General features: G+C 50.3%; 2 protein-coding genes and 1 long non-coding RNA gene across 3 annotated transcripts; all 3 read left to right on the forward strand.

The window, feature by feature from the left end:
* Positions 1–8,062: 8,062 nt before the first annotated feature.
* Positions 8,063–17,416, forward strand: PRODH2 (proline dehydrogenase 2; the record flags this gene model as incomplete). Its single annotated transcript, XM_081274679.1, has 10 exons — positions 8,063–8,236; positions 8,310–8,506; positions 8,591–8,729; positions 8,813–8,899; positions 13,967–14,047; positions 14,126–14,281; positions 14,358–14,524; positions 15,067–15,177; positions 15,991–16,076; positions 17,232–17,416. 10 exons carry the CDS (start codon positions 8,063–8,065, stop codon positions 17,414–17,416), a joined length of 1,383 nt encoding a protein of 460 aa, XP_081130805.1.
* Positions 17,417–19,210: 1,794 nt separating this feature from the next.
* On the forward strand, positions 19,211–24,327 carry LOC308637861 (inactive serine/threonine-protein kinase TEX14-like; the record flags this gene model as incomplete). The annotated part of the gene is made up of 9 exons (XM_081274711.1): positions 19,211–19,676; positions 21,951–22,065; positions 22,359–22,524; positions 22,600–22,754; positions 22,838–22,898; positions 22,975–23,099; positions 23,210–23,302; positions 23,755–24,090; positions 24,168–24,327. The coding sequence occupies exons 1-9, from the start codon at positions 19,544–19,546 to the stop codon at positions 24,325–24,327; spliced, it is 1,344 nt and encodes a 447-aa protein (XP_081130837.1). The 5' UTR covers positions 19,211–19,543.
* Positions 24,328–24,419: 92 nt separating this feature from the next.
* Positions 24,420–25,888, forward strand: LOC308637956. Its single transcript, XR_014019713.1, has 7 exons — positions 24,420–24,592; positions 24,677–24,770; positions 24,840–24,895; positions 24,983–25,138; positions 25,273–25,429; positions 25,616–25,665; positions 25,756–25,888. It is a non-coding gene; the product is annotated as an uncharacterized lncRNA (long non-coding RNA).
* The last annotated feature ends 62 nt before the right edge of the window (positions 25,889–25,950 follow it).

Consider the following 25,950-nt stretch of genomic DNA (forward strand, 5'->3'; position numbering starts at 1 on the left):
TACAACTAAAAAAAATTTAAAACCCTGCCATCTTTAAAAAGAAAGAAAAAAAACCCTCATTTCAGGGCTGAGGATGTAGCTTAGTGGGAGAATGCCCACCTGAGGCCCTGGGTTTGAGTCCCAGCATCGCCAAAAGCCAAAAAAACAACAAAAAAAAAACTCAGTTCATTTTGAGTTTGATTACATCTGGAATAGTTAATAATAAGTGGAGTTTATGAACCATGTTTATGTCCTGCCTGTACTTGGCTTATTGTTTTCCACGTATATAAAACATGATGCATAAACTGTAGCACCTGTGTAAGAATAGACTGTCAAAAGGGGGGAAGATGCAAAAGAATACATACCATGTGATTTCGTTTATAGGAAAAACTGATTTATTGTGCTATGGTTATATAAGAGAGTGCCTTGATCTTTAGAAGTGTGTGTTCTTCTATATTTAGGGTAAAAGGGTATTGCAGCTTTCGTTTATTCTCAAACAGATGAGAAAAAATATGCGTATTTACACAGAGATAAAAACAGATGAAACGTGGTAAAATGTTGACATTTGGGGAATCTGGGCAAAGTGTATGTTGGAATTCTTTGTTCTGTTCTTGGAACTTTTCCATAGGTCTGAAATCATGTCAAAATAAAAGTTAAAGTTAAAAAATGTGTTGTAAAGGTGCCTAACAATGACAGAGATGCAAAGAAAAGGATGTGAAGCTAGGTGTCATGGGCTCTTGGTTCTGCCCAGCTCTTTCAGTGGTGACGATGGCACACCAATACGAAGGTACTTAATACCACTGAACTGGGTATTTCTAAATGGTTAAGATGGTAAGTTTTATATTATGGGTATTTTACTACAATAGAAATTGAAGAGAAATCCAACTAACAAAACACAAAAATGGGCTTTGCACGGACAAGAATGCACATGAATAATGATTAATCTGTTCTGTGTTTCTGAAGGCTTAGAAGGAAAAAAGAAAAGAAAAATAAGTATTCAGGCACAACCATGTGCTTGTGAGGGTGAAACTGCCAACCAAAAATGTTTTGACAGTATCTACAAAACCCGAACATATATATGCATATGCCATGACCCAATAGTTACACACCCAATGGAGATAATTCTATATGTGAACAGAGACACTAACTAGTAGGTTCAATGGCATCAGCAACTGGAAACAATCCAATTGTCCATTAAAGGAAAATGGAACTCAATTATATATTCATCCAATGGATTCTAGGCAATGAGGATGAATGAACTACTGATATATAGAACGACATGGACGGATTTTACCAAGATAATAGGGAATCAAAGTCAGACCCAAAGAGAACATGCTGTATGATTTCCACTGCAAACAGGCAAAAACTAATCTGTGACATTGGAAGTCAAGAGTAGATATCTTTGGTAAATAGTGACTTCCGTGCCAGGAGAGCTTCTGGGGTGGGGAGAAGTAGATAATGTTATTTATTGACCTGGGAGCTAGCTATATGGGCATGGTCGCTCTCTGAAAATTTATCATACTGAACACTTGTAATATGGCCATGCTTTTATATGTGTTATATTTTACTTAAAAATTTATATTATATCTCACAGTTGGGATTGTGATTTTCTAATATGGTTAATTAAAAAGGAACAATTGTCACTCTGTATCATAGTTTCCTTTCAGAAAAGGTCAATATATTCTGGGCACAGGGGGCACCAGGTTTGGGAGGCTGAAGCAGAAAGATTGCAAGTTCAAAGCCAGACCCAGCAAAAGCAAGGTGCTAAGCAACTCAGTGAAACCCTGTGTATAAATAAAACACACGCATACAGACACACACAGACAGACAGACACACACACACACACACACACACACAAGAAAGGAAGAAAATCGGCTGGAGACGTGGCTCAGAGGTAGAGTGCCCCTGAGTTCAATCCCCAGTACCCCCCACCACACACAGGTACACAAAGGGTCAATATATTTTAACCATACCCAAAATTTTCATGTTTGCATATATGTTATGTTAATAATGTAATTAACATTGTATTACCTTTTATTTTTACCCACACGAATGCCTGTAAGGACATTTTCAAGTTGTTCGGGCTGCGAAAGCAATGCCCAGTTTTCTGGGCCCTGACTTCTGAAAGTGGGTACCGCGCCCTGTGATCAATGTAGCAACCACGAACGCGTGTGCAAATGCCAAACTCTCCCACTAGGGGACGGCACTGCCCCGTTGAGAAGACTTGACTTGGCCAGCGATCGTGAATCAGCGCGTGCACAGGGAGTTCCGGTGTTCAAGGGCTAGAGGTCTGTGCTGGAGATTAACACTGGTCAGGGAGTGTCCCCTGCGTGTAAGTGGCCACTGAACCCCAATATTTAAGTAGCGGTGCAGGAGTAGAGGCCGACAGAACTCCAGGAGCACAGTGCAGGTAGGGATTTTTCTAAAATTGCTGAAAAATAAAGGGCAAGTGTAGGAATTGAGGCTGATGAAATGATCGAGGATCAATCACGTAATCTTAGGGAGTTTGTCCTTTATCCGAGGACGGAAGTCATTTTGCAACAATAATAACAGCATTTATTCCGTTTCCACTTACCACTCTAAGTTCTTCATATGTATTATGTATTCTGGAACCATCAGAATCACTCGTGAGTCCTGTTGATTTTGTCATTCACAGTCACTCATGGGGGTATACTCAGTGGTAAAATGTCCCTAGATTCAATCTCTTCTTCTACTACTACTACTACTACTACAAAAGTGAGTCCTATTTAGAATCTACTTGTATTCATGTAAGAAGGAATCTCTAAGCCCCTTGTCCACCAAATGCTAACCATCTATATTTACATCATTCAACAAAAGTTAAGTCCTGTGCTAAGTAATATGTACAAATAAATGACAAAGCTAAATGTAATTCCTACCCTCATGATGGTCACAGCCCAGTGAGGAGGGAGGGATAACTAAGTGCTTACTCAAAGATGAACAAACGTGGGCTGTGGCTGTGGCTCAGAGGTAGAGTGCTCACCCAGCACGCGTGGGCCACTGGGTTCAATCCTCAGCATCACATAAAAATAAAATGAAGATATTGTTTCCACCTATAACTAGAAAATAAATACTAAAAAAAAAAAGAAGAAGAAGAACGGACATGGCAAGATCTGCAAGGTTGCTTTGGTATTAGAGTGTGACATGGTAGAACGTCCCATCATCTGGGAGGGACCACTGTGTAAGTCAGCATTCTGTTGCTGTGACCAAAATACCTGACCAGGACAACTTAGAGGAGGAAGAGTTTATTTTGGCTCTTGATTTTAGAGGTTCGATCCATGGTGGCCCAACTCCATTGTTTGAGTCCAAGAGGAGGCAGAACAACACAGCCGAAGGGTGGAAGATGGGGTGGAAGATGCACCTCCCCAGGGCATCTGCCAATCAGTGACCCAACTCCCCCTTGTACTACATGATGGCAAGGGTTTTTTTTGTTTTGTTTTGTTTTTTGTTTTTTCCCCAAAGGTCTTGGGCAGCTTTGCCCCTTGGTCTTGTCACTTGGAGGGCACTGGCCTCTCTTTTAACCTGTCTCTCTCTGCAGCCAGTCCACATTACTGGCATTTCCTAACTACTGGGGGTCCTGGGGTTCCCACTCCAGCTTTGGCTTCTCCTTTACAGCTTCATGCATCACCCTCTCAGCAAAAGCCGACAGACCCTACTACCCCTTGCCTGGCTTCCCAAGCCTTCCTTTGAATCCTCAGTGAAAGCCTCCATAATCCCCTCATTCCAGCCTCACGTGGATGATGCCAAGGTCTGCTGCCAGCTCACACATACCTGAGCTCCACGGAATCATAGCTGCAGCATCCTCTGAGTGCTGATGTAGCTCAGCATGGTTAAAAAAAAAAAATTCCTAGGCCCCATGTATGAGCAGGAACCCCCATGATCTCCTTTCAAAAGAATTTTCTCTTCTGTACCCTGGAGCCTGTAGTGGATGCGCTCTTGCAAATTCCTGAGATGTCCCCAAGTCAACTTTCCTATTGTCCCTGTGAGAAGTACTCAGCATCCCTTTAGGGACTCTAATCTCTTCAATAAGCACAACTTCCTTGGTCCCAGTTTTACAAGCATTTTTTTTTCTGGCCAATTTGCAAGTTTAAAAAATCCTTTAGCTCTGTTTTTTTGCTCCTTAGTCTCACAGTAATCCTGGCCAAAAGCTGCCAGCAACATCCCTGCCACTGACTAAATGCTGTCCTGCCTTGGAATTTCCTCTGCCAGATTAATTAGACCATCACCTCTAAATGCAGCCTCACACACAGTCTCAGGACATGGGCAAAAAGTAGCCAAGTCCTTTGCCAGAACATAGCGTGGGTGGCCTCTAGTCCAACTCCCAACAGAGTCCTCATTTCCCCCTGAGACCTCAGGAGCACAATCCTCATTCCTGTCACCGTTCTGGTCATTTGAGCCCCCCCAGAATCACCCATTAAGCTCCACTTGCAACATTCTAAAAGTTTTCCAGCTTGCATCTCCCAAGGTTTAAAAGTCCCACAGACTGGCTCCAAAGACTTCTGAACCACATGGTCGGAGGTTAGTGACAGCACCACCCCACTCCCCAGTGCCGATTTCTGTTTGAGTCAGCTTTGGGTCTCTGTGACCAAAAGACCTGAGAAGAACAACTTCAAGGAGGAAAAGTTTATTTAGGGCTCTAAGTTTCCAAGGTTTCAGTCCATAGATGACGGACTCCATTGCTCTGGGCCCATGGTGAGGCTGCGCATGATGGGAAAGGGCACGAGTGACCTTTCCCAGCCACTTATGCCAGCTCCCAGTGGGGTCAGGAAACAGAGAGAGGGAGGAAGAAGCCGTAGGGAAATTGCACCCTTCCAGAGCAGCTTCCGGTGACCCGCCCCCTTCAGCCATGCCCCACCTGCCCTGAGGTACTGCCCAGTCTATTCAAATGAGGAGGGTCTGACTAGGTTACCGCTCTCATGATGGAACCACCTCACCTCTGAACAATCCTGGACTAACAGGAACTTTAGGGGGAGACACCTCTCATCCACACCACAACCTACTTCATTTCTTTGATTTATTCAATAGTTACTCAGCACTAATATGTGCTGCCCATAATTGGGGGCTGCAGCCTCTTAGGAACAAATAAGAATGACAGGAAAGGAAGGAAGGAAGGAAGGAAGGAAGGAAGGAAGGAAGGAAGGGAGGGAGGGAGGGAGGGAGGGAGGGAGGGAGGGAGGGAAGGAGGGAGAGAAGGAGGGAAGGTAGTTTAGAGATTGCAAGAGGAAATGGGGAGGGTCAGAAGCAGGAGTCTGATTCTCATATTTGGCCAGAGCCTCTGTGCTTGATTCCCTAGAACATGGGGCTCCCATGGGAATATCTTCAGATGAGGAGACAGTGTCCCTTAGATGCCACACTAGACCAAAGTCTCCATCCCCGTTGCCTTGGGACTTGGGGTTCCCATGAGGAATTTTAGGTTACCTCCCACCCACGTTGCCTCCTGTGTACCTGTCTTCTCCTTCAGCACCTTCCTGGGCCAGCCCCACACTGGCCCATTCTGATCTGCCTCACCTTCCTCCTGTGCTGCCAGCCTCCGTCTCCCTCTCTGATCCACTCTATTCTTGGTAGCCAGGGGTAATCTTCCTAAAGCCTAAATCCGAGACTTCCTGCCCAGAATCCTCCATGGCTCCCTGGCCTCATCAAGGTAAAGTCAAACTTCATAATGAATCTTTAAGGTCCCCCTCAATCCAGCCCAGGAGACCATTTTGCTTCTGGCTTCTCTCCTCTCCCTGTGTCTCCCTAATCCCTTTCGAAGCTGCCCAGCCCTCCAGTGAGTGTGTTAGGGGCTTTGAACCAGCGGCTCGCACTGTCCCTTTCTCTCCTGTTGAGTTGGTGCCAGCAGAGGCCTTGGAAGGCTGGCCTGGAGGGCCATTTAATAGCCTGGTCCTTAAGAGGTCTGGCACGAGGACCCTGGAGGCAACCTAGTGGTCACCAGTGAAAACCAGCTTAGCAAATTATGGCTGTAGACCAGAACTGGCTTACGGGCATTATAGAGGATGAGTGGACACATCACATGATATCATAAGGACATAATCAGGTAAATCCAATATGTGGGGCATTCTACAACTTGCATGGGAGCTTTTAAAAAGCAAATATTATTTTTTTAAATGTCAGGAAAACTGTACCCCACCCCAACTCCCTTGCAAAGATAAACTAAAGAAACATGACCAAATGCAAAACATGAACCTGAATTGACTAGTTAAAAAAAAAAAAGGATCACAAAGGCTGAGGGCATAGCTGAGTGGTAGAGCACCTGCCTGGCATGCTCAAAGCCCTGGGTTCAATCCCCAGCACAAAATAATAAATTATTTAATTTAATTTCTTCATTTATTTATATTTTGGTACCAGGGATTGAATCCAGGGCACTTTACTACCAAGGCACATCCCCAGCCCTTTTTAAAATATATTTTATTTTAGATACAGGGTCTTACGAAGTTGCTTAAGGTCTTGCTAAGCGGCTGAGGCTGGCTTTGAACTTGTGATCCTCCTGCCTCAGCCTCCCGAAAAGCTGGGATTACAGACATGTACCACCACGCCTGGCTAATTAGTTAATTTTAAACAGCCATTTTAGAGGCAATTGGGGAAATTTTTACCATGGGTAAGATATCAGGTGCTAAGGAATTATTGATATTTTCTTATAAGTGAGACATTGTGGGTACGTAGGAGAACAAACTCTTTCTTTAGACACGTATGTTGAGTATTCTGGCCTCTCTGAATTCTATGAGACCTTATAGAGAATCACTGAACCCGAGGTGGTCTTGGGGATCCCCAAACACAGAGTTGATTATGACACATGCCTCCTCAGAAAGACAGGTGTCAATGAGATTGTGCATACCCAGTCCTTTATGATCACAGCCAGTATTTACAGAACACGTTATACACCATTAATTATGTATGTCCGTTAACTGGATTCTCAAAACAACTCTGGGAGACTGACACTATGGCAAATTAAATTTTTATTTTATTTTTAAAAAAGTTTTAGTTGTAGATGGGCACATTTATTTTATTTATTTTTAATGGTGCTGAGGATTGAATCCAGTGCCTCACACATGCTGTGGCACCAGCAGAGCCCGCACCAGCTCTGCTGTGCCCTTGAGGTGGAAGGCTTCGACATTGAAGTTCAGGGGCTGCCAGCCTGCGAGTAGAGCACCCGATGGCAGAGGGTCATGCCACTCCATACCAGGGAAAGGGGCTTTGATGGTGGCAGATGCACACTGACGGCCCCTTGCCCAACCAGGGGGCAGTAACTGATTAACTGGGCAAATCTTTAAGATTTGAAAGCAGGGAAAGTAAAACTATAATAATGTTTTAGAGGCACACACATGGGTGGTCAGACAAAATAGTAAGAAAAACAAGGAAATGATTAACACAAAAGTCAGAGAGATGGCTAACTTCTGTTACTCAACATCGTGTTTGTGAAATTTGACCATGTGGTTGTATATATCAGCAGTTTGTTCTTTTTATTTGCTGTATAGTATTCCCTCATATGACTAAGTTGCAATGTATTTATTTATTCTTCTTTGATTAAAAACTTGGGTGGTTCCCATCTGGGGCCATGATAAACATTTTTGTACATTTTCCCTGATGCCAATGTTCAAGTTCTATAGGATATATACTTAGCATGGAACATTTGGGTTATAGATTATGTGTATTTTAAATTTTATTCAATAACACTATACTGCTTCTCATTAAAATATGAAACAATTGCAACAAGAGAGCTTAGGTGACTTTCCCAAGATGGAAAAGCCAAACTGCCTTGAATCCAGAGTTCCTGCTCCCCAGACCGTGGGTCCACCCAGCAGCCCCAGGCATGTGGTGCGCATCTCGCAAGAGTGCACTGTGACACTGAAGGTGGCCGGGGGCTGAAACTAGGGGTTTCCTTTCCTGTTACTGTTACTCCGAACTCTGTCCCCATTGGTTAATAATTTACTGCCCCCAAAGAGCTTTCAATCTTAAATATTTGCCCAGTTAATCAGTCACTGCCCGCTGGCTGGGCAAGAGGCAGTCAGTGTGCATCTGCCACCATCAAAGCCCCTTTCCCTGGCGTGGAGTGGCAAGGGACTCAGGATGCTCTGGACCCGTCGAGTGCTCTACTCCCAGGCTGGGCCCTCCTCTGGGGGCTGGCAGCCCCTGAACTTCGATGGCGAGGCCTTCCACCTCAAGGGCACAGCGGAGCTGGCGCGGGCTCTGCTGGTGCTACGGCTGTGTGCCTGGCCCCCTCTGGTCACCCACGGGCTGGCGGTGAGCTGTGACCCTGAGCATGGGCCTGGAGGCTCCCAGGACTGGCTCTGAACCCTTGTTCCCTGTCACCCAGCTCCAGGCCTGGTCTCAGCGACTCCTGGGCTCGCGGCTCTCAGGTGCCCTTCTCCGGGCATCTGTCTACGGGCAGTTTGTGGCTGGAGAGACCCAAGAGGAGGTGGAGGGCTGTGTCCGGCAGCTCCAGGCCCTGGGCCTCCGGCCCCTGCTGGCGGTGCCCACTGAGGAGGAGCCAGACTCGGCTGCCCAGACGGGGTGAGTAGGGGCCAGGGCCAGGGAGGCTGGGGCAACGGCAGGAGGAGGCTGACCGCCGGACCCTGTCCTCTGCTGGCCGGGCAGTGAGGCCTGGTATGAGGGCAACCTGGATGCCATGCTGTGGTGTGTGGACCTGTCACGAGGCCTCCCGGAGAGCCCCGACCTGGCTGGGAAGACCCTCATGCAGCTGAAGGTGACGGCGCTGGCCAGCACTCGGCTCTGTGTAAGGGACAAGTAAAACTATGGGGGTGGCGGAGGGGCTGCCCCCAACGTCCCCTCACCCCCCCACCTGCCACCCCATTTCAGAAGGACCTGACCTCATGGATCACAAAGCCAGGGGTCTCCTCAGAGCTGAGCCCGGAGAGGCTGGCAGAAGCCATGGACTCTGGACAGGTAAGGACTTGAGCGGGGCAGTGCCCGGGAGCAGAGTCCCCCAGACTAGACGTAGCAGGCATGTTGAGAGAAACGGCGAGTTTAGCTGCAGAATGATGCACAGGTGATGTGATCCCATAGATTATAATGCATCTGAATATTTCTGTTATTGCCTAGTGAGATCATAGTTCTTGTGACGTCATATCACGATGCCATCACTTATGTATCGGTGGTAATGTTGGTGCAAACAAATCTTCTGTGCTACCAGTCGGAGACAAGTATAGTACAGCTGGGTGCAATGGCACACGCCTGTGATCCCAGTGACTCAGGAGGCTGAGGCAAGAGGATCACAAGTTTGAGGCCAGCCTCAGCAACTTAGGGAGACCTGACTCAAAATAAAAAGGGCTGGGGGGAGAGCTGGTGCCCTTGCCTAGGATGTGTGAGATACTACATTAGATCCTCAGCACTGCATAAAATAAATTTAAAAAGTATTGTGTCTAATATATATATAAAGGGCTGGGGATGTGGCTCAGTCTAGAGCACTTGTCTAACATGGTTGAAATCCTGAGTTCAATCCCCAATACAAAAAATAAACAAGTAAAAATAAAAGTACAACACATGCAACCACTTACAGTACCTATTTGATAATGATAACAATTATGTCACTGTTTTATGTATTCTATTATCCTTTCTACCATTGTTTTATTTTATTTGTTGTGGTACTAGGTGTTGAACCCAGGGTCACTCTACCACTGAGCTACATCCCCAGACTTTTTCTTTCTTTCCTTTTTAAAAATTTTTTTCTTTTGAGACAGAGTCTCTCTAAGTTGCCAAGGCTGGCCTCAAACTTGGGATCCTCCTGCCTCAACACCCCAAGTTGCTGGGATGAAAGGCTTGAACCACGGCACCCCCTGTTGTCATTGTTTTAAATGTTCTCCTCCTAAAAACTGGTTGACGGTGCAGCAGTGCGCTGTGTTATGCAGGCAGCAGCTTCATAGATCTCGTGTTTGCCAAATCTCTTGCATTGAGAGGTCACGGCTTGTGGGCTTGATGTCGCACGCCTGTAATCCCAGCAGCTCAGGAGGCTGAGGCAAGAGGATCGTGAGTTCAAAGCCAGCCTCAGCAAAAGCGAGGCACTAAGCAACACAGTGAGACCTTGTCTCTAAATAAAACACAAAATAGGGCTGGGGGTGTGGCTCAGTGGTCGAGTGCTCCTGAGTTCAACCCCTGGTGCCTACCCTCCCCAAAAAAAGAGGCCACAGCTAATGACTGAGCTCTAGGTGTGTGGAAGCACACTTCATGAGGTTCACACGGTGGCGCGTTTATCAGAGTCAGTCCCCGTGTGTAAGTGGCAAAGACTGCACCATATTTAACTGCCACTTCTTCCCAGGCTTAGAAGATCAGAATGAATGTGGCTGCAGCCCTGGCACCTGGGTGGCATATGAGTCCTCCGGGGTTCTCAGGGAGGAGCCTGGGACTGAACGCTCCCAAAGGAGGGCTGGACAGCTGCTCTTTCTCCCCAGATGACAGGGTATCAATATTTTATCAGTCAACACAGCTGAACCGATGGGCACTGGCTGTTCCTTATTCCTCTTTGTACCCATGTCCTGTGTCTCCCCTCCTCACCGTGGCCAGCCACTCCATCTTGGGTAGCGTTTATCTTTTTATTATGGTGATTTGTTTCCAGAAAGAGTATTTTGGGTGATACTTCCAATACACACACACACACAGACACACAGACACACACACACAGACACACACACACAGGATTGAACTCAGGGGCACTCAATCACTGAGCCGCATCCCTAGCCCTTTTTTATATTTTATTTAGAGACAGGTTCTCACTAAGTTGCTGAGGCTGGCTTTGAACTCATGATCCTCCTAACCTCAGCCTCCCTAGCCACTGGGATTACAGGCATGAGACACTGTGCCTGGCTTCCCCCAATATTTTATCATGAATATTTTCAAACATAGAACAGGAAAAATAATAAAAAAATATATAATAGCTGTATACCTACCACCTTTAACCGTATAGTCATCTCTTAGTACATATAGAGGACAGGTTCCAGGACCACCCTAGGGTGCCAAAATCCTAGGATGCTCAAGTCTCTACATAAAATGGTGTGCGCTGGCTGTTATTAGCATATAACTTATGCACATCCCCTGTACACATTAAATCATCTCTGGATTACTTATAATACTTAATGCAAATGTAAACATACTATCTTGTCTAGGGAATCATGGCAGGAAAAAAGTCCTACATGATCAGTACAGATGAAATTTTCTCATTATTTTTACTTGCTATTGATTGAATCCATGGAAACAGAACCCACCAATCTGGAGAGTCCACTATACTTCCTTTAATTCATATCTATCCCTCTATCCACCTTCAATCCATCTTATTTTGTGATGTATTTCTTTCTTTCTTTTTTTTTTTTTTTTTTTTTTTTTTTGGTACCAGGGATTGAACTCAGGGACACTCGACCACTGAGCCACATCCCCAGCCCTACTTTGTATTTTATTTAGAGACAGGGTCTCACTGAGTTGCTCAGAGCCTCACTTTTGCTGAGGCTGGCTTTAAACTCATGATCCTCCTGCCTCAGCCTCCCAAGCTGCTGGGATTACAGGTGTGTGCCACCGTGCCCGGCTCTGCCTGTTTCTGAAATATGAATGTTCCCCAGGCTTAGGTCCTGGCCCCACCTCTCCCCCACCACAGCAGCCTCGGTTTCCCTACTCTGCACTAGTGATGCCCATATTTCTGTCTCAGCCCCAGCCCTTCCCCCAAGCCTCATGGATACTTCCCCTGGCACATGGATCTCACACTGGCCTCAGTGTCTCCCCAAACCTGTCCTTCCTTCCTGTCCCTCTCCTCCCATCTCGACTCCACCCCACTGCCTTGGTCTCCATATCCACTGTCACTGCCATTTCCCCAGCCCCTGGCATCTAGACAAGATATGATTAATACACATCAAACAAATGAATAGTGGAGAACTTATTTATCACTCACACTATGCCACATACTGTCGGGCTTCACATACGTTCAAGTATATTTTCTGCCATGAGTTTAGACAATGAACCTAGGAACCCAGGCTTTGGAGGAGGCTGAGGTTCAGATCCCAAGTGTGCCCCGACTAGCTGTGTGACTTTGGACAAGTGACTTTGCCTCTCAGTGCCTCAGTTTCTCCATCCACAAAATGGGGACGATGACAGTCCCTTCCTCAGAGGACCGCAAATGAGTTAAACATCTGGCCAGTGCCTGGAGTGGTGGGCTGCAGGGAGTCGGGCCCTATGAGGAGGGGTGTTAAGGAGAGGAAGCCCTGGCAGCTGCTAACTCTCCCAAACCCCTGAGACCAAGCTCCAGGCTGGGAGAGGGGCAGTTCTGTGATGGGGAGGAGGCGACTGGGCGGGTGCCCCCAGCTCTTCCTTCTTCCTGAAGAACCCTCTCTGCCAAGATGGGAAGATTGCAGTGTCCAGAACAACGTGTCCCCAGGTGAGGGTCCGTCAGGAGCCTCAGGCTATGTTGTCCTGGGGGACTCTGAGGATATAATAAGGGATTCCATCCCACCCGGGCCTCGTTCTTTACCTTCCCAATTTCTTTGAACTTAGCTAGAGTCCCTTTGCATCCCAACAGTTCCCATTTACCCTTTTGAGTCCCCACAAAAAGACTGGGAGTTTGGGACGATTATTGCTACCATGTTACAAAATGCATTTGTTCCTAACACATTTAATTTGGGGTATGCATGCCCTTGAGGGGTATACTGGGGCACCTGGACCCTCCTGTCTCTCTATTTGCTTTCTGGCTGCACGAGATGAGTGGTTTCCTCCTCTATGCAGTCCCCACCTTGATGTGCTGCCTTGCCACGGGCCCCTCGGGCCAAGTGGCCATGAACCCAAACCTCTGAAACTGTGAGCCAAAATAGACCTTGCCTCCTTTTAAGGTGTTTACCTTGGGTATTTTGTCACAGGGACAGAAACTGACTAACACAGTGACCAAGACAACTAAGTTCCTGCCCTGGTGTCACTTACTTGCTAGCCAGGGACAGGAGACCCTCAATCATTAAAACCCAAGTCAGAATGTGACAGGTATAAATGAGCATTGCGGGGAAAATGAGGCAGAGGAACAGGAAAGGCAGGTCTTGGAGAGAAAAGCAAACTAACAAAGATGAGGGAGAGGGAGAGGAGGGAGCCAGGCAAGTGGACATCATCTGGGTAACAAGAACGATGGCCCTCAGGGGGGAAGGTAGCTGGCACATTCAAAGGGTGACCGGGAGGCCAGTGTAGAGGATACAGCAAGGAGGAACGTGGAGCAGAGAAATCACAAAGGACCAGACCAGGAGAAGCCTTTGGGGCTACAGTGGGGCCCTTGGCCTTGGATGAGGAAATGAGGTCCCAAGAGACCACTGTGAGGTAGCATGGCAGTCTCTGTGAGCCGGCCTCTGTGCTCAGCACCTTCCATGTCATCCTGAGTCTCTGCACCTCTCCAAGCTTCAATCTCCTCACCGGAAATTGAAACTTGAATAACAATAATATCTGTCTGTTAGGATCATTGTGAAGACTAAGTCTGATCGTATATAAAGTCTTCTACTCATTCTAGTAGTAACAGACAGTGCATGCTTATTATGTGTGACACTGTCTTGTCCTGATGACATCCAGGAGCATTTCACATATTAACCCATCTTCTGCACACAACAACCCCAGCAGGAAGGAACTATCATCATCTTCAGTTTACAGAGGAAGGAACTGAGGCCCAGAGAGGTTATATGTCTTGCTCAAGATCTCACAGTACTCAGTTGGTAGAGTGCTTCCCTCGAATGCACAAGGCCCTGGGTTCAATCCCCAGCACCCCACATGCACAAAAAAAAATTACACACTAAGTGGTGGAGCCAGGATTCAAACCCAGAGTGTGATCTCCTAACCTTTGCATTACATCTATCTCAATAAACAGTGTCTATGGGATATGGTTATTTTTTCTACTTCTAACAATTTCTAATTTTTTTCCCCCTTCTTGATGATGGGGGAGAGGAGACATAGGCCCTGGAAGCAGCCAGCAATACTGAACCCCTCTCTGCTCCCCTGCTGCCCTCCCAGAACCTCCAGGTGTCCTGCCTCAATACTGAGCAGAACCAGCATCTCCAGGCCTCCCTGAGCCGCTTGAACCGGGTGGCACAGGTAATGCCAGCTGCAGTCTTGCTCTGTGCCCCTGCGGGACATCCCTGGGATCCTCACCAGGGTCTCTTTTCCCCTCAGTATGCCCAGGCCCAGCAGGTGAGGCTCCTGGTGGACGCGGAGTACACCTTCATCAACCCCGCGCTCTCTCTGCTGGTCGCTGCCCTGGCTGTGCGCTGGAACAGCCCCCGGGAAGGTGGGCCCTGGGTGTGGAACACGTACCAGGCCTATCTGAAGGTGGGTGATGCCCTCTGGAGACCCGTGGGTAGGGGCCCAGCATCTGCCCCACCTCCACCCGCCATGTGCCCTGTAGGATACACACGAACGGCTGCGGCGTGATGCCGAGGGGGCACACAGGGCAGGCCTGGCCTTTGGAGTGAAGTTGGTCCGAGGTGCCTATCTGGAAAAGGAGAGAAAAGTGTCCCAGCTCCAGGGGACAGAAGATCCCACTCAGCCTGACTATGAGGCCACCAGTCGGAGGTAGGGCTGGGCCAGGCAGTCTTGGGAGCAATAATAATACGTGACCTTGAATTCATCAGAGTTCACTGCCAGCCAGCATCCTGTATCTGCCTACACGTGACGTCCCCTCCCTGGTCCAGGACACTGCTCACCTGAATGGTTGCCTCCTCCTTGGGCTCCCTGCTCCTCCCTTTGTCCCCAACCATCACCCCAGGCTCCTCGATGTGCCCTAGTCCATACAGCCAGTTCCCTGTGGGTTGTTGCCAATCATGTTCTGTGGATGGTGATGCAGGGACCACCCTTGGGTGCTGGCATCCTGTGCTGGCAGCGTTTCCCCTGGTTGTGAGTCTGCCATTGTGTCAGAGACTGTCACACACACCCTCACCGCAGCCCTGTTAGTGAACTCACATGGCCACAAAAGGAGGAAATGGCTCAGAGAAGGGATGTCCCTTGGAGCTGGGGCAGGTGGGATGAGGGGACTTATGGACTCCAGAGACCCATCCCCAGTTCCTGGGGCCTGACCCTCGCCCACCAGGTGAACCGAATGGGGCATCTCCCTTCAGTTACAGCCGCTGTCTGGAGTTGATGCTGAGCCTTGTGTCCCACCATGGCCCCATGTGCCACCTCATGGTGGCTTCCCACAATGAAGAATCTGTTCGCCAGGCAACTAAGCGGTATGAGGTGGGGGAGTGGGAAACAGGTGCACACAGGAGGGCCCCCTTCCTTCAGAGGGATGGGCAGAGGGCGATGGGGTTATGGTGCTTTAGAGAGGATATAAAAATATTTAAGCCCTGGATGGACAAGGAATTGTCCCTTATATATTGGGGTGTGGGGAAGTCTGATAGTTCCAGGAAGTGACCAGGACTCATTGGGAGTTCTTTGGGAGACTCATATAGTTATTTATCATTGAGTTTGGAAGTACAATTATTCTTCATTATCCACAGATGATTGGTTTCAGGAACCACCCCCTCGGACAAAATCCTTGGGACACTCAAGTCCCTTGTCTAAAATGGCATAGTATTTGCATGCACATCTTCTCATGTACTTTTAAAAAAATAGTTGTTAGTGGACACAATAACTTGATTGTATTTATTTGTATGTGGTGCTGAGGATCGTACCCAGTGCCTCACACATGCTGGGCAAACGCTCAACCACTGAGCTACAGCTACAGCCCCTCATATTTTAAATAATCTCTAGAGTACTTATAATATCTAATAGAACATAAATGCTATGTAAATAGTTGTTACACTGTACTGTTTAGTGAATAATTGCAAGGAAAATGTATGCATTTGGTGCAGGCACAATTTTAAAATAACATTTTTCATCCTTGGTTGGTTGAATCTGAGGATGCAGAATCCGTAGATATAGCAGGCCAACAGTACTTCAATATTGAATTACCAGAGCAACCTATGGGTGTGCAGTGGCTGACTTGCTGCTCCAGATTCAGTCATTATCTTTTGTGATGGATGATGTGGTCTTTTCTGTAGCATGTGGGAGTTGGGCATTCCTCTGGATGGACCTGTCTGTTTTGGACAACTTCTGGGCATGTGTGACCACGTGTCCCTAGCACTGGGTATGTGAAGGGCCCATCTCCCATTCATACCTGGAGCTACCTGCTGCATGCCTCATTTCCTCCCAGCCAGATCCTTTCTGCTATCCCCAACCAATCCTGGCCGTGTTCCCATCCAGAGCCCACAGAGTTCCATCCTCCAGCTCCCTCCAGATAGATGAGTTGTCCCGATATCTGTGGGCCTTGCAGGGCTGGGTCCCTGCTCTCTGCTGGTTCTTGATCATGGGGCTACAATTCCTGTCTGCTTTGTGATCTTGACTGTGCTTCTCCCCAGGACCCGAGGCCAGAAGATTTATGCTTCCTTCTGCTAGATGTTCAGGGATGCAAAACCATTGTACCCTAAATCACAGCTTGAGGTTTCTTGAGCTCTCCAGGGATGCAAATTTGGGCTGCAAATATGAAAGGGAACTAACCCATGGCCGTGACCTCTCAAGAGATGGATCTTTCTGTTTTCTTCCCTGTTCTACTTATGGCCATTTCATTTCTTAGGAGTGGGGGAAAGTGGAAGAATTTACTTCTCCTTGATTTTTGTTCTAAGGGGTGTAACTTTCTCTGTTTTGCAACGTAGTTTTTGGAAAATTTTTCCTATAATTCTTCCTCTAGTGAGGCTCACAGCTCAACTGTACCCTGACATCAGTGAAATCATCAAATAGGAGCTCTAGTTTGCATGCAAAGAATACGTAGCTTCCTGTACGTCCTTCTTTCTCAGATCTCATTTTCTTTTAATTCTGAATTAGTAAATTCCTTGCTGTCTTAGCAGAATTATTATTATTATTATTATTATTATTTGGTACTGGGGATTGAATCAAGGGGTTGCTGAACCACATCCCTAGCTCTTTTTATTTATTTGTTTTTAAATTTCAAGTTGCTTAGGGCCTGGCTAAGTTGCTAAGGCTGGCTTTGAACTTGATCCACCTGTCTGATACTCCACTGGGGATTACAGGCGTGAGCCAAGGTGCCCAGCTCTTGGCACCATTTTAATAATCTTAAGAAGATTCTTTGAACTGTTTACTCCAGAATCAAACTTTTTTCTCAGTGGGAAATTTTGTCCAACTCACTCAAGTTTGCCATCTTCTTAAAATGGAAATCTCTGTTGAAGACGGGGCCTGGGCGCCTCTCCCCAAGCCTGAGCCTGTCCCCTGCCAACACTCCCTCCAGGGCAGGCTGGATATATGGTGTATAAGTCCATCCCCTATGGCTGCCTGAAGGAGGTGATCCCCTACCTGATTCGGAGGGCCCAGGAGAACCGCAGTGTGCTGCAGGGTGCCCGCAGGGAGCAGGCATTGCTCAGCCGGGAACTGTGGCGGAGGCTGCTCGGGAGAAGCAGAAAGCTACCCCATTAGCACCCCCAAGGGTTGTGTGTTCAATAAAGATTCTGAGCTACTGCCCAGGCTGCTGTCCTGCACTGATGCTGCTTTTTTGTGGAAGGGTTCATCTCAATTTTAACCAACCCAAGCGAAGGAGATGTGGGGCTCAAGAGAGATCTTTAAATGGCCCCAGCACATACCAAGGACATTGTTCAAGCACTAATGAAACGTCCCCCTCAACTCTGAGATCTCCCATCTTGGGATAAACCTGGGCAGTGACTGATGTGGGAGCTTCGTTCATCTCAGCGAATACCCAAAAGAGGAGCATGGAGGAAGAGTGCACGCTGAGGCACTGACGATGAAAGGTTGGGCCAAGGTCACATGGCCAGGGACGAACAAAGCACTTTCCCAGTTAATAAACACGGGGCTCTTTTTGAGCTAGGTTCTGAGGTGAGTGAGGCTGGTGACATAACAGTGACAAAGACAATCCTGGGCCCTGCATCACAGGGCCAGGAGGTGTAGACAGACCCACTTCAGATAGTGATAACCCAGAGTGGTCAGGGCTATGTTGGGGTAGTATGGTGGGTGTGGGAAGCCAGAGGAGGCACCTGACCCAAGCTGAGGATGATCAAGAGACCATCCCCCAAACTTCATAAGAATCATCATGAAGACTGAGAGGAGCATTCAAAGCAAGGACATGTGCAAAAACACAAGTGTGGCATGGATTGGGGGGTGGGGAGGCAAGGATAGAGGGGTGGGATAATACCGCCTCACAGGCCAGACTGTAGAGCTTGGCCTCGGTCCCTGGGGAACTGGGGAATCAGAAGGGGTTCAGACAGGAGAGAAACAGGGTCAGTTTGGGCTGTAGGAGACCCCCCTGGCTGCCATGTGGAGGGTGGACTAGAAAGTGATATCAGGCTGGGAGCCTGAGAGGCTGGAGCAGGGCAGGGAGGGGAGGAGGAGACAGGTCATGGGACACGAGGCTGAGGGCCAAATGGGAAGGGGATGGCCAGGGCGAAGTCCAGGGCTCTGACTTGGAAAAGGGGGGCAGTGGGGCCAACCCTGAGATGGGAATACAGGAGAAAACAGTTTGGGGAGAATTCTGAGGCCACTGTGGGTCCTGGGGTGTGTGATGGTCCCAGCGGATGTCCAAGGGGAGATGCCCTGTGTCTCCCTCAGAAATAGGGTGCAGGGAAAAGGCTAAAGAATCCATGGAGGTCTGTGAGGAGCATGGCAAGACAGCCAAGGAATCTACACAGGGTCAGGAAGGGCCTGCTGCCCCCCAAAAGTTCTGCAGTGTAGGCGAGAAGGGGGGAACATGCAGAGCTCAGATGAAAGCCCTGAGGCAGACACGTCTGCGAGGGCCCTTTTGCGGGGAGGGAAGCTTCTGCGCAAGAGTAACAGGAGCCGCTGGTGGCACGTGCGCCTAGATTCCCAACCAGACAGCCATCGTGCGCTGCGGTCACGGTCACGTGGTGGTCACGTGATGTCCACTATAGGGCCCAACGGTAGGTGCAAAGCCACCTGGATTGGGGTCCAGGCCTAGAACTTTTTCAAGCTTCAGGCCCCTCAGTTCTCCCCCAGCCCCTCCCCCAGGCCTCAGACCCCGCCCCAGGCTCCTCCCCCAGGCCTCAGACTCCGCCCCGACCCCCTCCCTTCACTAGTCCCTTCCATCAGCCTCCAGGGACCCTCCCCATCCCAGACTACGTGGCCAAGCTGCAGATCGCCGCAGCGTGGCCACTCTTCCGATTCCTCCTCCCGCCGCACTCAGGCCCCACCTGGCCCTCGCCCGAGCGGGTGGACCACTCCACCTCTTCCTCCACCGCTGGCCTCTTCCTCCAACCTGCAACGTCCAGAGCCGCCTCCTAAGCCCTCAGACGCTCTTCCAGACTCTGTCACCTTTGCCACGCCCTTCCCCAGCCCCCAGCTCCTCTCCCAGCCTTTATGCTGCCCTCGGGCTTCGATCCTCAGGCCCCCTTACAGCTGACCTTCTGTTATGGACCACGCCTCCACCCCTATCAAACCCTCCCCAGTCCCCTTCCCACCTGGCCAGTTCTGACTTTATTGCTTTATTGCCCCCAGAGGTGCGGTCCTTCACCTCCTTCTGCCCTCATGAGACCCCCTAGCTGACCCCCGCCTGGAAACTGAGTCCACAGCCCACAGATGCCCTCGCTGCCCTCACGCTTCCCAGTGGAACTGGGCTCCGTGCGGGATCCGGATGCCCAGGTGGGCCGTCTGCATCGTCTGGCTGTGGCCGGGGGCCCAAGCTGGGGTCTGGCCAGGCTCCTGCGGAGAGGTGAGGACCTGGCTGCTGGGAGGCCTGCGGGACAGGACCAAGGGGCGTGGGGTGGGCTGGGTGGGTGTGGAAGGTACAGCTTCAGTTGGCCAGTGAGCAGCTGTATACACCGGCATCTACTGTGCGCCAGACTCAGAAGTCTGAGATGGGGATTTTAGGGTGAATCTAACTTCTGAATCATTGAGAATGAAATCTGATAGTGGCCTTATAAGAGGAATGAGGATGAGACACATCGGACAAGTGGCTTTTCAGATGGAGTGAAACTTTAATCCTGCGGTATAGGAGCCAATCATGCAAGAGAGAGACAGACAGACAGACCCGGACCCCCTTGGAAGCTGAATGGCCTATGCAAAGGCACTGAAATCAAAGCAAACTGGGCATGTGTGTGCATGGGCTCTGGTAGAGGACTCAGGTCCAGATAGTAAAGGGCTTCAGAATGTGTGTGAATTTTGTTGGATTTTGTTCTCAGTGGGATGGAAAACCATTGGAATTGTAAGCAGGAAATTAACATCACAATGAGCATTAAAAATTTACAATTTCTGTTTTCATTGATTTTTGTTAAGTTCTGGTCTATTTCTGAACTTGCTTAGTTGTTGTAATTGTTGATTCTTTTATTTTTCTTAATTTTTATTTTTAAATGTTTATGATTTGTTGGCTGAAAATGGTTAAGGTTTGGTCTTTGCCCTTCAATATTTGAACTCTTAAGTTTCTTTTTCTTCTCTTGAGTATTAACCAGAACTCCCAAACCATGTTGTTGGCAGACATAGTTTTCCTTCTTCTTTTTTCCTCCTTTTAATTAGTGCATTATAGTTATACATAATAGGAGGGTTCATTTTGTCAGAATCGTACATGCATGGAATTTGATTTACTCCATTTCAGTTTCTGGTCCCCCACCTTTTCCTTCCCTTCTTTATCCTTGTTCTTGATATTAAAGGGATTGAGTCTCTGTTTCTGTTTTATCATGCTTGCTACTGGCTTACAATCAAGTAAGGGAGTTCCCGTCTATTTTCTGAGGTTCTCTTCCTTCAATTATAAGTTGATATTAACTTATATCAAGTACTTTTTTTATCTACTTAAGTATGTGATGTTTGTCCTTTAATCCATGAATGCATTTTATTACATGGATAGCTATTCTTGGGTTGAATAATCCTTGCTTTCTAGAGATAAAGCAATTTTATTTTATTTAGTGTTTTTGCATACATGATCACAAGCAGAACTGATAATATAATTGTATTTTCTGGTTCTGGAAACTCTCATCTGGTTTGGAATTCAGGTCAGATTGGCCTCAGAAAGTGAGCCTTACCATCCTTTTAATTTTTATTGTTTTGGAACAACTTGTGTAAGATTATTTAGTTCTTAAATGATTTGTATTTAAAGAAGATGCCTTTGTGTTGCATGATGAGTGCAAAAACCAATTAGAAGACCATTGCAAAAGATGGGCTTGAGTAAAACATGATGCAGTGAATGTGGTATTCAGAGGCTCTGGAAGGTCTACATTTGAGGGGTTTTGAGGTAGAGAGCCAGCCGGGGTGGACCAAGTGCATGATTGATTGACTGTTTCTGCTGAGGACACAGGGGTACAAAGCAAGGACACCATGCATTGGCCCTCCTTGGCGAAGGACCTGGAGAAAGAGGAACTCGGGAATCATGGGGAGGGGCATAGATACAAAGCATGGAGCAGAGGGTGAGTGAATGGGAGGTAGCATCTGGGCAAAGTGATGATGGGGAAGGACACATGGGGGAAGGCACAGGCATTGAGGTGGCAGTGAATAAGAGGTTGCCATCTGGAGTTAGCAGTGTTCAATAATGAGAGATTTCCTCGTAGAATCCAGAAAGTTTGCTTTTCTTGAAGATTGAAGGCTGGATACATGGGACCTGTTTATATAATACTGAGTTAGGGCTGGGTGAAGGTTGCCTGTCACAGACAGTGGGACAATGCACAAGGTTTCGTGACGGTTCCTTCCTCCCAGCCCCATTGTGATCTTGACACCTCTAGGATGGGGTATGGATGCTGCATGACAGGCAGATGTCGCCCCTTGTTCTGTGGACCTAATGGTGATTTCCGGTGCACCTTGTTGAGGATTGAGTCCTCAGTAGCTGGTGCATGTATGTGGAGGGGGTTCTGGGACAATGATGGAACCCGGGGTCAGGGGAAACCCAGTCTAGGAGGGACTGTGGAGGCTGGGAATTGGCAAGAATATTTGCCTGATGGCCCTAGGACCTCTGCCCCAGGAATGCGGGGCAGGGGCAGTCCTAAGTCTTGCTGCCTCTCAGTTGTCCAGGTGGACGGTGAGAACTCTGCTGGGCAGACGGGGCTTTTCCTCTCAGCACTGTTGGGCCACAGCTCTGCCGTGCGGCTTCTCTTGGCCTTTGGCGCCAACCCCAACCAGTGAGTGGACAGGCCACGATGCCCCACACGCCCAGGGTCCTGAGCCTGAAAGCCAGGACTCCTCTTCTATCCCTTGGTGATCCCCTGATCCTCTGGGGTAGCTTCCCATGCTCACAGTGGTCCTCCTCTCAGCCCCCCAAAGACCCAATGGCATCCTCAAGTAACCCTTCCCATTCTGGTACCCACTTCCCTTGTTCACAGTGACGCCTCCATCCCCCAGGGCCATCTTCCTGCCACTTTTTGCCCCTGTTCCATCCCTTTCCTAATCCATTCCCACCCTTGTTCTGCCCTAGCCGCTGCCGTGATGGCAGCACACCAGTGCATGCGGGCGCCTTCTCAGGCTGTGGCCTGGTGATGCTGCACCTGCTGCAGGCAGGGGGTGACCTGCGCCTGCATGACCAGCAGGGTCGCACACCACGAGACTGGGCTGAGCAGGGGGGTGCCAAACCAAGCTGGGAGGTAAGCAGTGGCGTTGGTGCAGGTGGGGACATCAGGGCCAGCCATACCCAGCCTCACCCATGTGTCCCCATCCAGATGCTGGAGCTGTTGCAGCTGTGTCGTGCCCATATGTCAGCACTACTGCATGGTGCTGACCTGGCACCTACTACTTCCCTGGGCCAACTGCAGGCCAGCTCCGGGAATAGCATGTGTGGCTCCCTGTCCTCTCTGTGGCTGGTACAGACAGACAGGTAATGTTCTGCACCCTGGAGAGCTCACCCACCCACCATGCTCAGTTACTCCATATTCACCCTAAGCCCACCCTTTACTCCAGAACACTGAAGCCAGAGCAGATCAGGAGATCCCCTCAAATCCCAGCTTTGGGGTTTGGCCAGGTAAGTGGGAGGTATTGGGGGAGCGTGGACCACCCTTGTCTTCTTCATGTCTCATGGTCCTGCTCCCCGTCCCCAGCTGAGCAGCCTGCAGCCGCTGGGGCTGGTCACAGGCATACCCCTGGTGGACCCCAAGGAGCTGCTACCAGCCCAGGGCGAACCTGACCGCACCTACGAGAGCACTTCCCATACCCTCATGGTCAAGTGAGAGCTCCCTCTTGTGTTCTTGCAGCGCCCCCTGCTCCCTGCCCCCCTCACAAGGAAATCCTGCCCCCATGTCTCAGACCTGCCCTCTGCTGCTCGCCATTCTCTAGCCTCCTGTGGAGGAGCCACCCTGTGGCTGTGCGGCGGCTGAAGGTCCCAGGAGCCCACCCTGATGTGCTGCTGGCTGACCTTCAGCACTGCAGGTATCCTGTCCCAGCCTCCCCGCTGCCCAGCCTGCTCCCTGCGCCAGTGTCCACCTGCCCTCCCAACTTCAGCACTCCATAACCCCACGACAGGGCAGTGTGGCGATAGCCATGGTTAGTCTTCACCTCTGGGTGGAACGCAGCATGGAGCCTTCGAGCTGGAGTGATTCCCCTTCCACTGGAAAGTGGATGCCCAGTTCTTTGTGCTGTGTCCCGTGGGCCTCGGGGAGGAGGTGGGCATAGGGAGGGGTAAATGGATGGGGAGTATGGGCTCAGTGCTGGTTCTGCCACCGCGGGGCTGTGCGACCAGGGTCGCAAGTTTCCCTCTAGCTGGTGGCTGGTGCAGGTGGCCTGCCGCTGGCACAGAGTGGGTGGTGTGAGCTCAGGAACAGAATCCACCCCCTGTGCAGGTTGGGCCTGCTTGTGAGTGGCCCGCTCTCCTCCCCGCCCAGCACCCTGCACCACCCCAACCTGCTGCTGCTGATGGCACTGAGCCCCTCGGTGGACCTGTCGGGGCTGTGCCTCCTCTTTGAGCCCGTGTGGCTGGGCTCCCTGCACGTGGTGCTGCACTCACAGAGACCAAGTGAGGAGGGTCCCCAAACCGTGCCAGGCTTGCTGCCTGGCCACCTGCTGCTGCAGGTGTTGGAGGCCCTGCTGTTCCTGCAGGCCCGCTGGCGGGCCCATGGTGGACTCACCTCCCATGCTGTGCAGCTGGTGCGGCCAGGCCTGGCTAAAGTGGGCAACCTGGAGCATGGGCGCCCACTGCATCAATGCCGGCTGCGACCCAGGTGAGTGCTTTCGCCACCCGCCTGCCCTGTGAGCCTCCCAGTGGCCACTGCCTCATCAGGCCCCTTGGGCTCCACAGGCTGCAGCAGGGCTACCCTTGGGGGAACCAAGGGCTGCCCCCACCCCCTGAACTGTACCCATGGCTGCCACTTGAGCTGATCCACGGTGACATGCCTGCCACCACCTCAGATCTCTACAGTTTCTGCATCCTGGCTCAGGAGGTTTTCACTGGTCAGTGAGTGACCACCCTATACCCTGGCCCATTGAGGCATCCCACCTGGTTGGGTTCCCTGATTGTACTTCCTCATAGGAGAGCTGCCCTGGGCTGGGAGAGAGGGGCCTGAGGTGAAGGCTAAGCTGGAGGCAGGTGAGAGCCCAACTCTGGACCCCATGGTGCCAGCCCCCTACCAGGCCCTGGTTCAGGCTGGGCTGGGCCTAGGGCCTGCTGACCGCTGGGGCAGCTTGCAGAGTACTCGATACCTGCTGCGGGAGGCCATGGCCCAGGTACAGGAAGGTCAGCAGGGGTTGGGGGTAGTCATGGAATCCCAGGCAGGCTTTTGTCCCCCACAACACGCCTCCTTTCCACAGGACTCATCCCCTGAGGTTGGTTCCACACTGGAGTGGACCACACTGTCCCCTCTACTGCAGGGTTCCCCACCAGGTTAGAGGGCAAGGAAGCGTGGTGGTGGTGCTGGGCGTAGCGGATCTGTGCCTCCCGGTTACAACAGTTGCTCTGTCTCCCCAGAGGTAGCTTCCAGAGTCAAGACCAGACCCAGGCCTGTGCCACCAGGCCCCGTCCCATCCCAGGTAGGGGCTGGGGAATGGAGGTGGGGGACCAAGGCAGGTGTGGGGAACCTGGGTGACCCATGCCCACTGTGCCATTGTTCTCTGCAGGCCCTGGAGACTCCTGAGGCCACTGGCCACAGTAGAGTGCAGAGGAGTGTAACCTTGGACTCTGGCAGCAGCTTGACTCTCAGCAGCAGCCCCAGCTGCAGCCCTAGCCCCAGAGCCAGGGGCCGCCTGCACTGCTGTTTGGAACCTAGCTCCATAGTACGGACACCCCAGAGCCCTTGCTGGCCCAATCCCCCCTGCCCAGTAGCCCCCTGGCCCCCTCTCCTCTGACCAGTGAACCTCCCCACCAGGGACTCTGAACCTGTTACCCCTGACCAACCTGCTTCCCTCAGGGCCCTGCCCTGCCCTCCAGCTTCCAGGAATCGGCCTCCCTGCTGGGGACCCAGAGCTCTGAGGAGCAGTTTGAGAGGAAGTTCTCAGTCAAGATTCAAGCCCTGCAGGGGCTGCTGCAGCACCCACACAGGGTTGCCCCGCTGGACCCCCGGCCCTGTGAGCCCACCCCTGCCTGGTGACCCACAGGGAGGCTTCCACACCTTGGGAGGCTGCTGGCAGGGAAGGCCATGAGGGCAAGCAAAGTGGAGGACCCTGAGCCCACCCACCGTGCGCCTTCCGTTCTTCCAGGCCCGCTGGAGCTGCGTGACCCCCAGGGGCAGCTCAAGCCTTTTTCCCCTGCAGGCACCTGGCACTGAACTGATCACAGAAGGGCTCTTCTCCAGCCTGCAGCAGTGAGAAATGGAGCCCCGGTGGGGGGACCCTGGGCTCCTCCCTCATCCCTGAGGTGACCATGGGTCTCTCCCTGCCCCACTGCTCCCCAGGATGGACCTTCTAGAGGAGATCATGGCAGAGCTGCAGAGTGGATGCCAACTGGAAGACGAGCCCAGCCTCAGCCTCACCCCTGGCACAGATTGCTAGGGCGCCAATGTCCTCTCCCTGAGGATATCACCCCCCTGCAGCCTTCCAGTAGAGACTGACACCCCCTCAAGTGCCTAGAGGAAAGAAAATGAAGATAA

This window comes from Spermophilus citellus (genome assembly GCF_964194105.1).
Source record: "Spermophilus citellus genome assembly, chromosome: 18".
Taxonomy (NCBI): domain Eukaryota; kingdom Metazoa; phylum Chordata; class Mammalia; order Rodentia; family Sciuridae; genus Spermophilus; species Spermophilus citellus.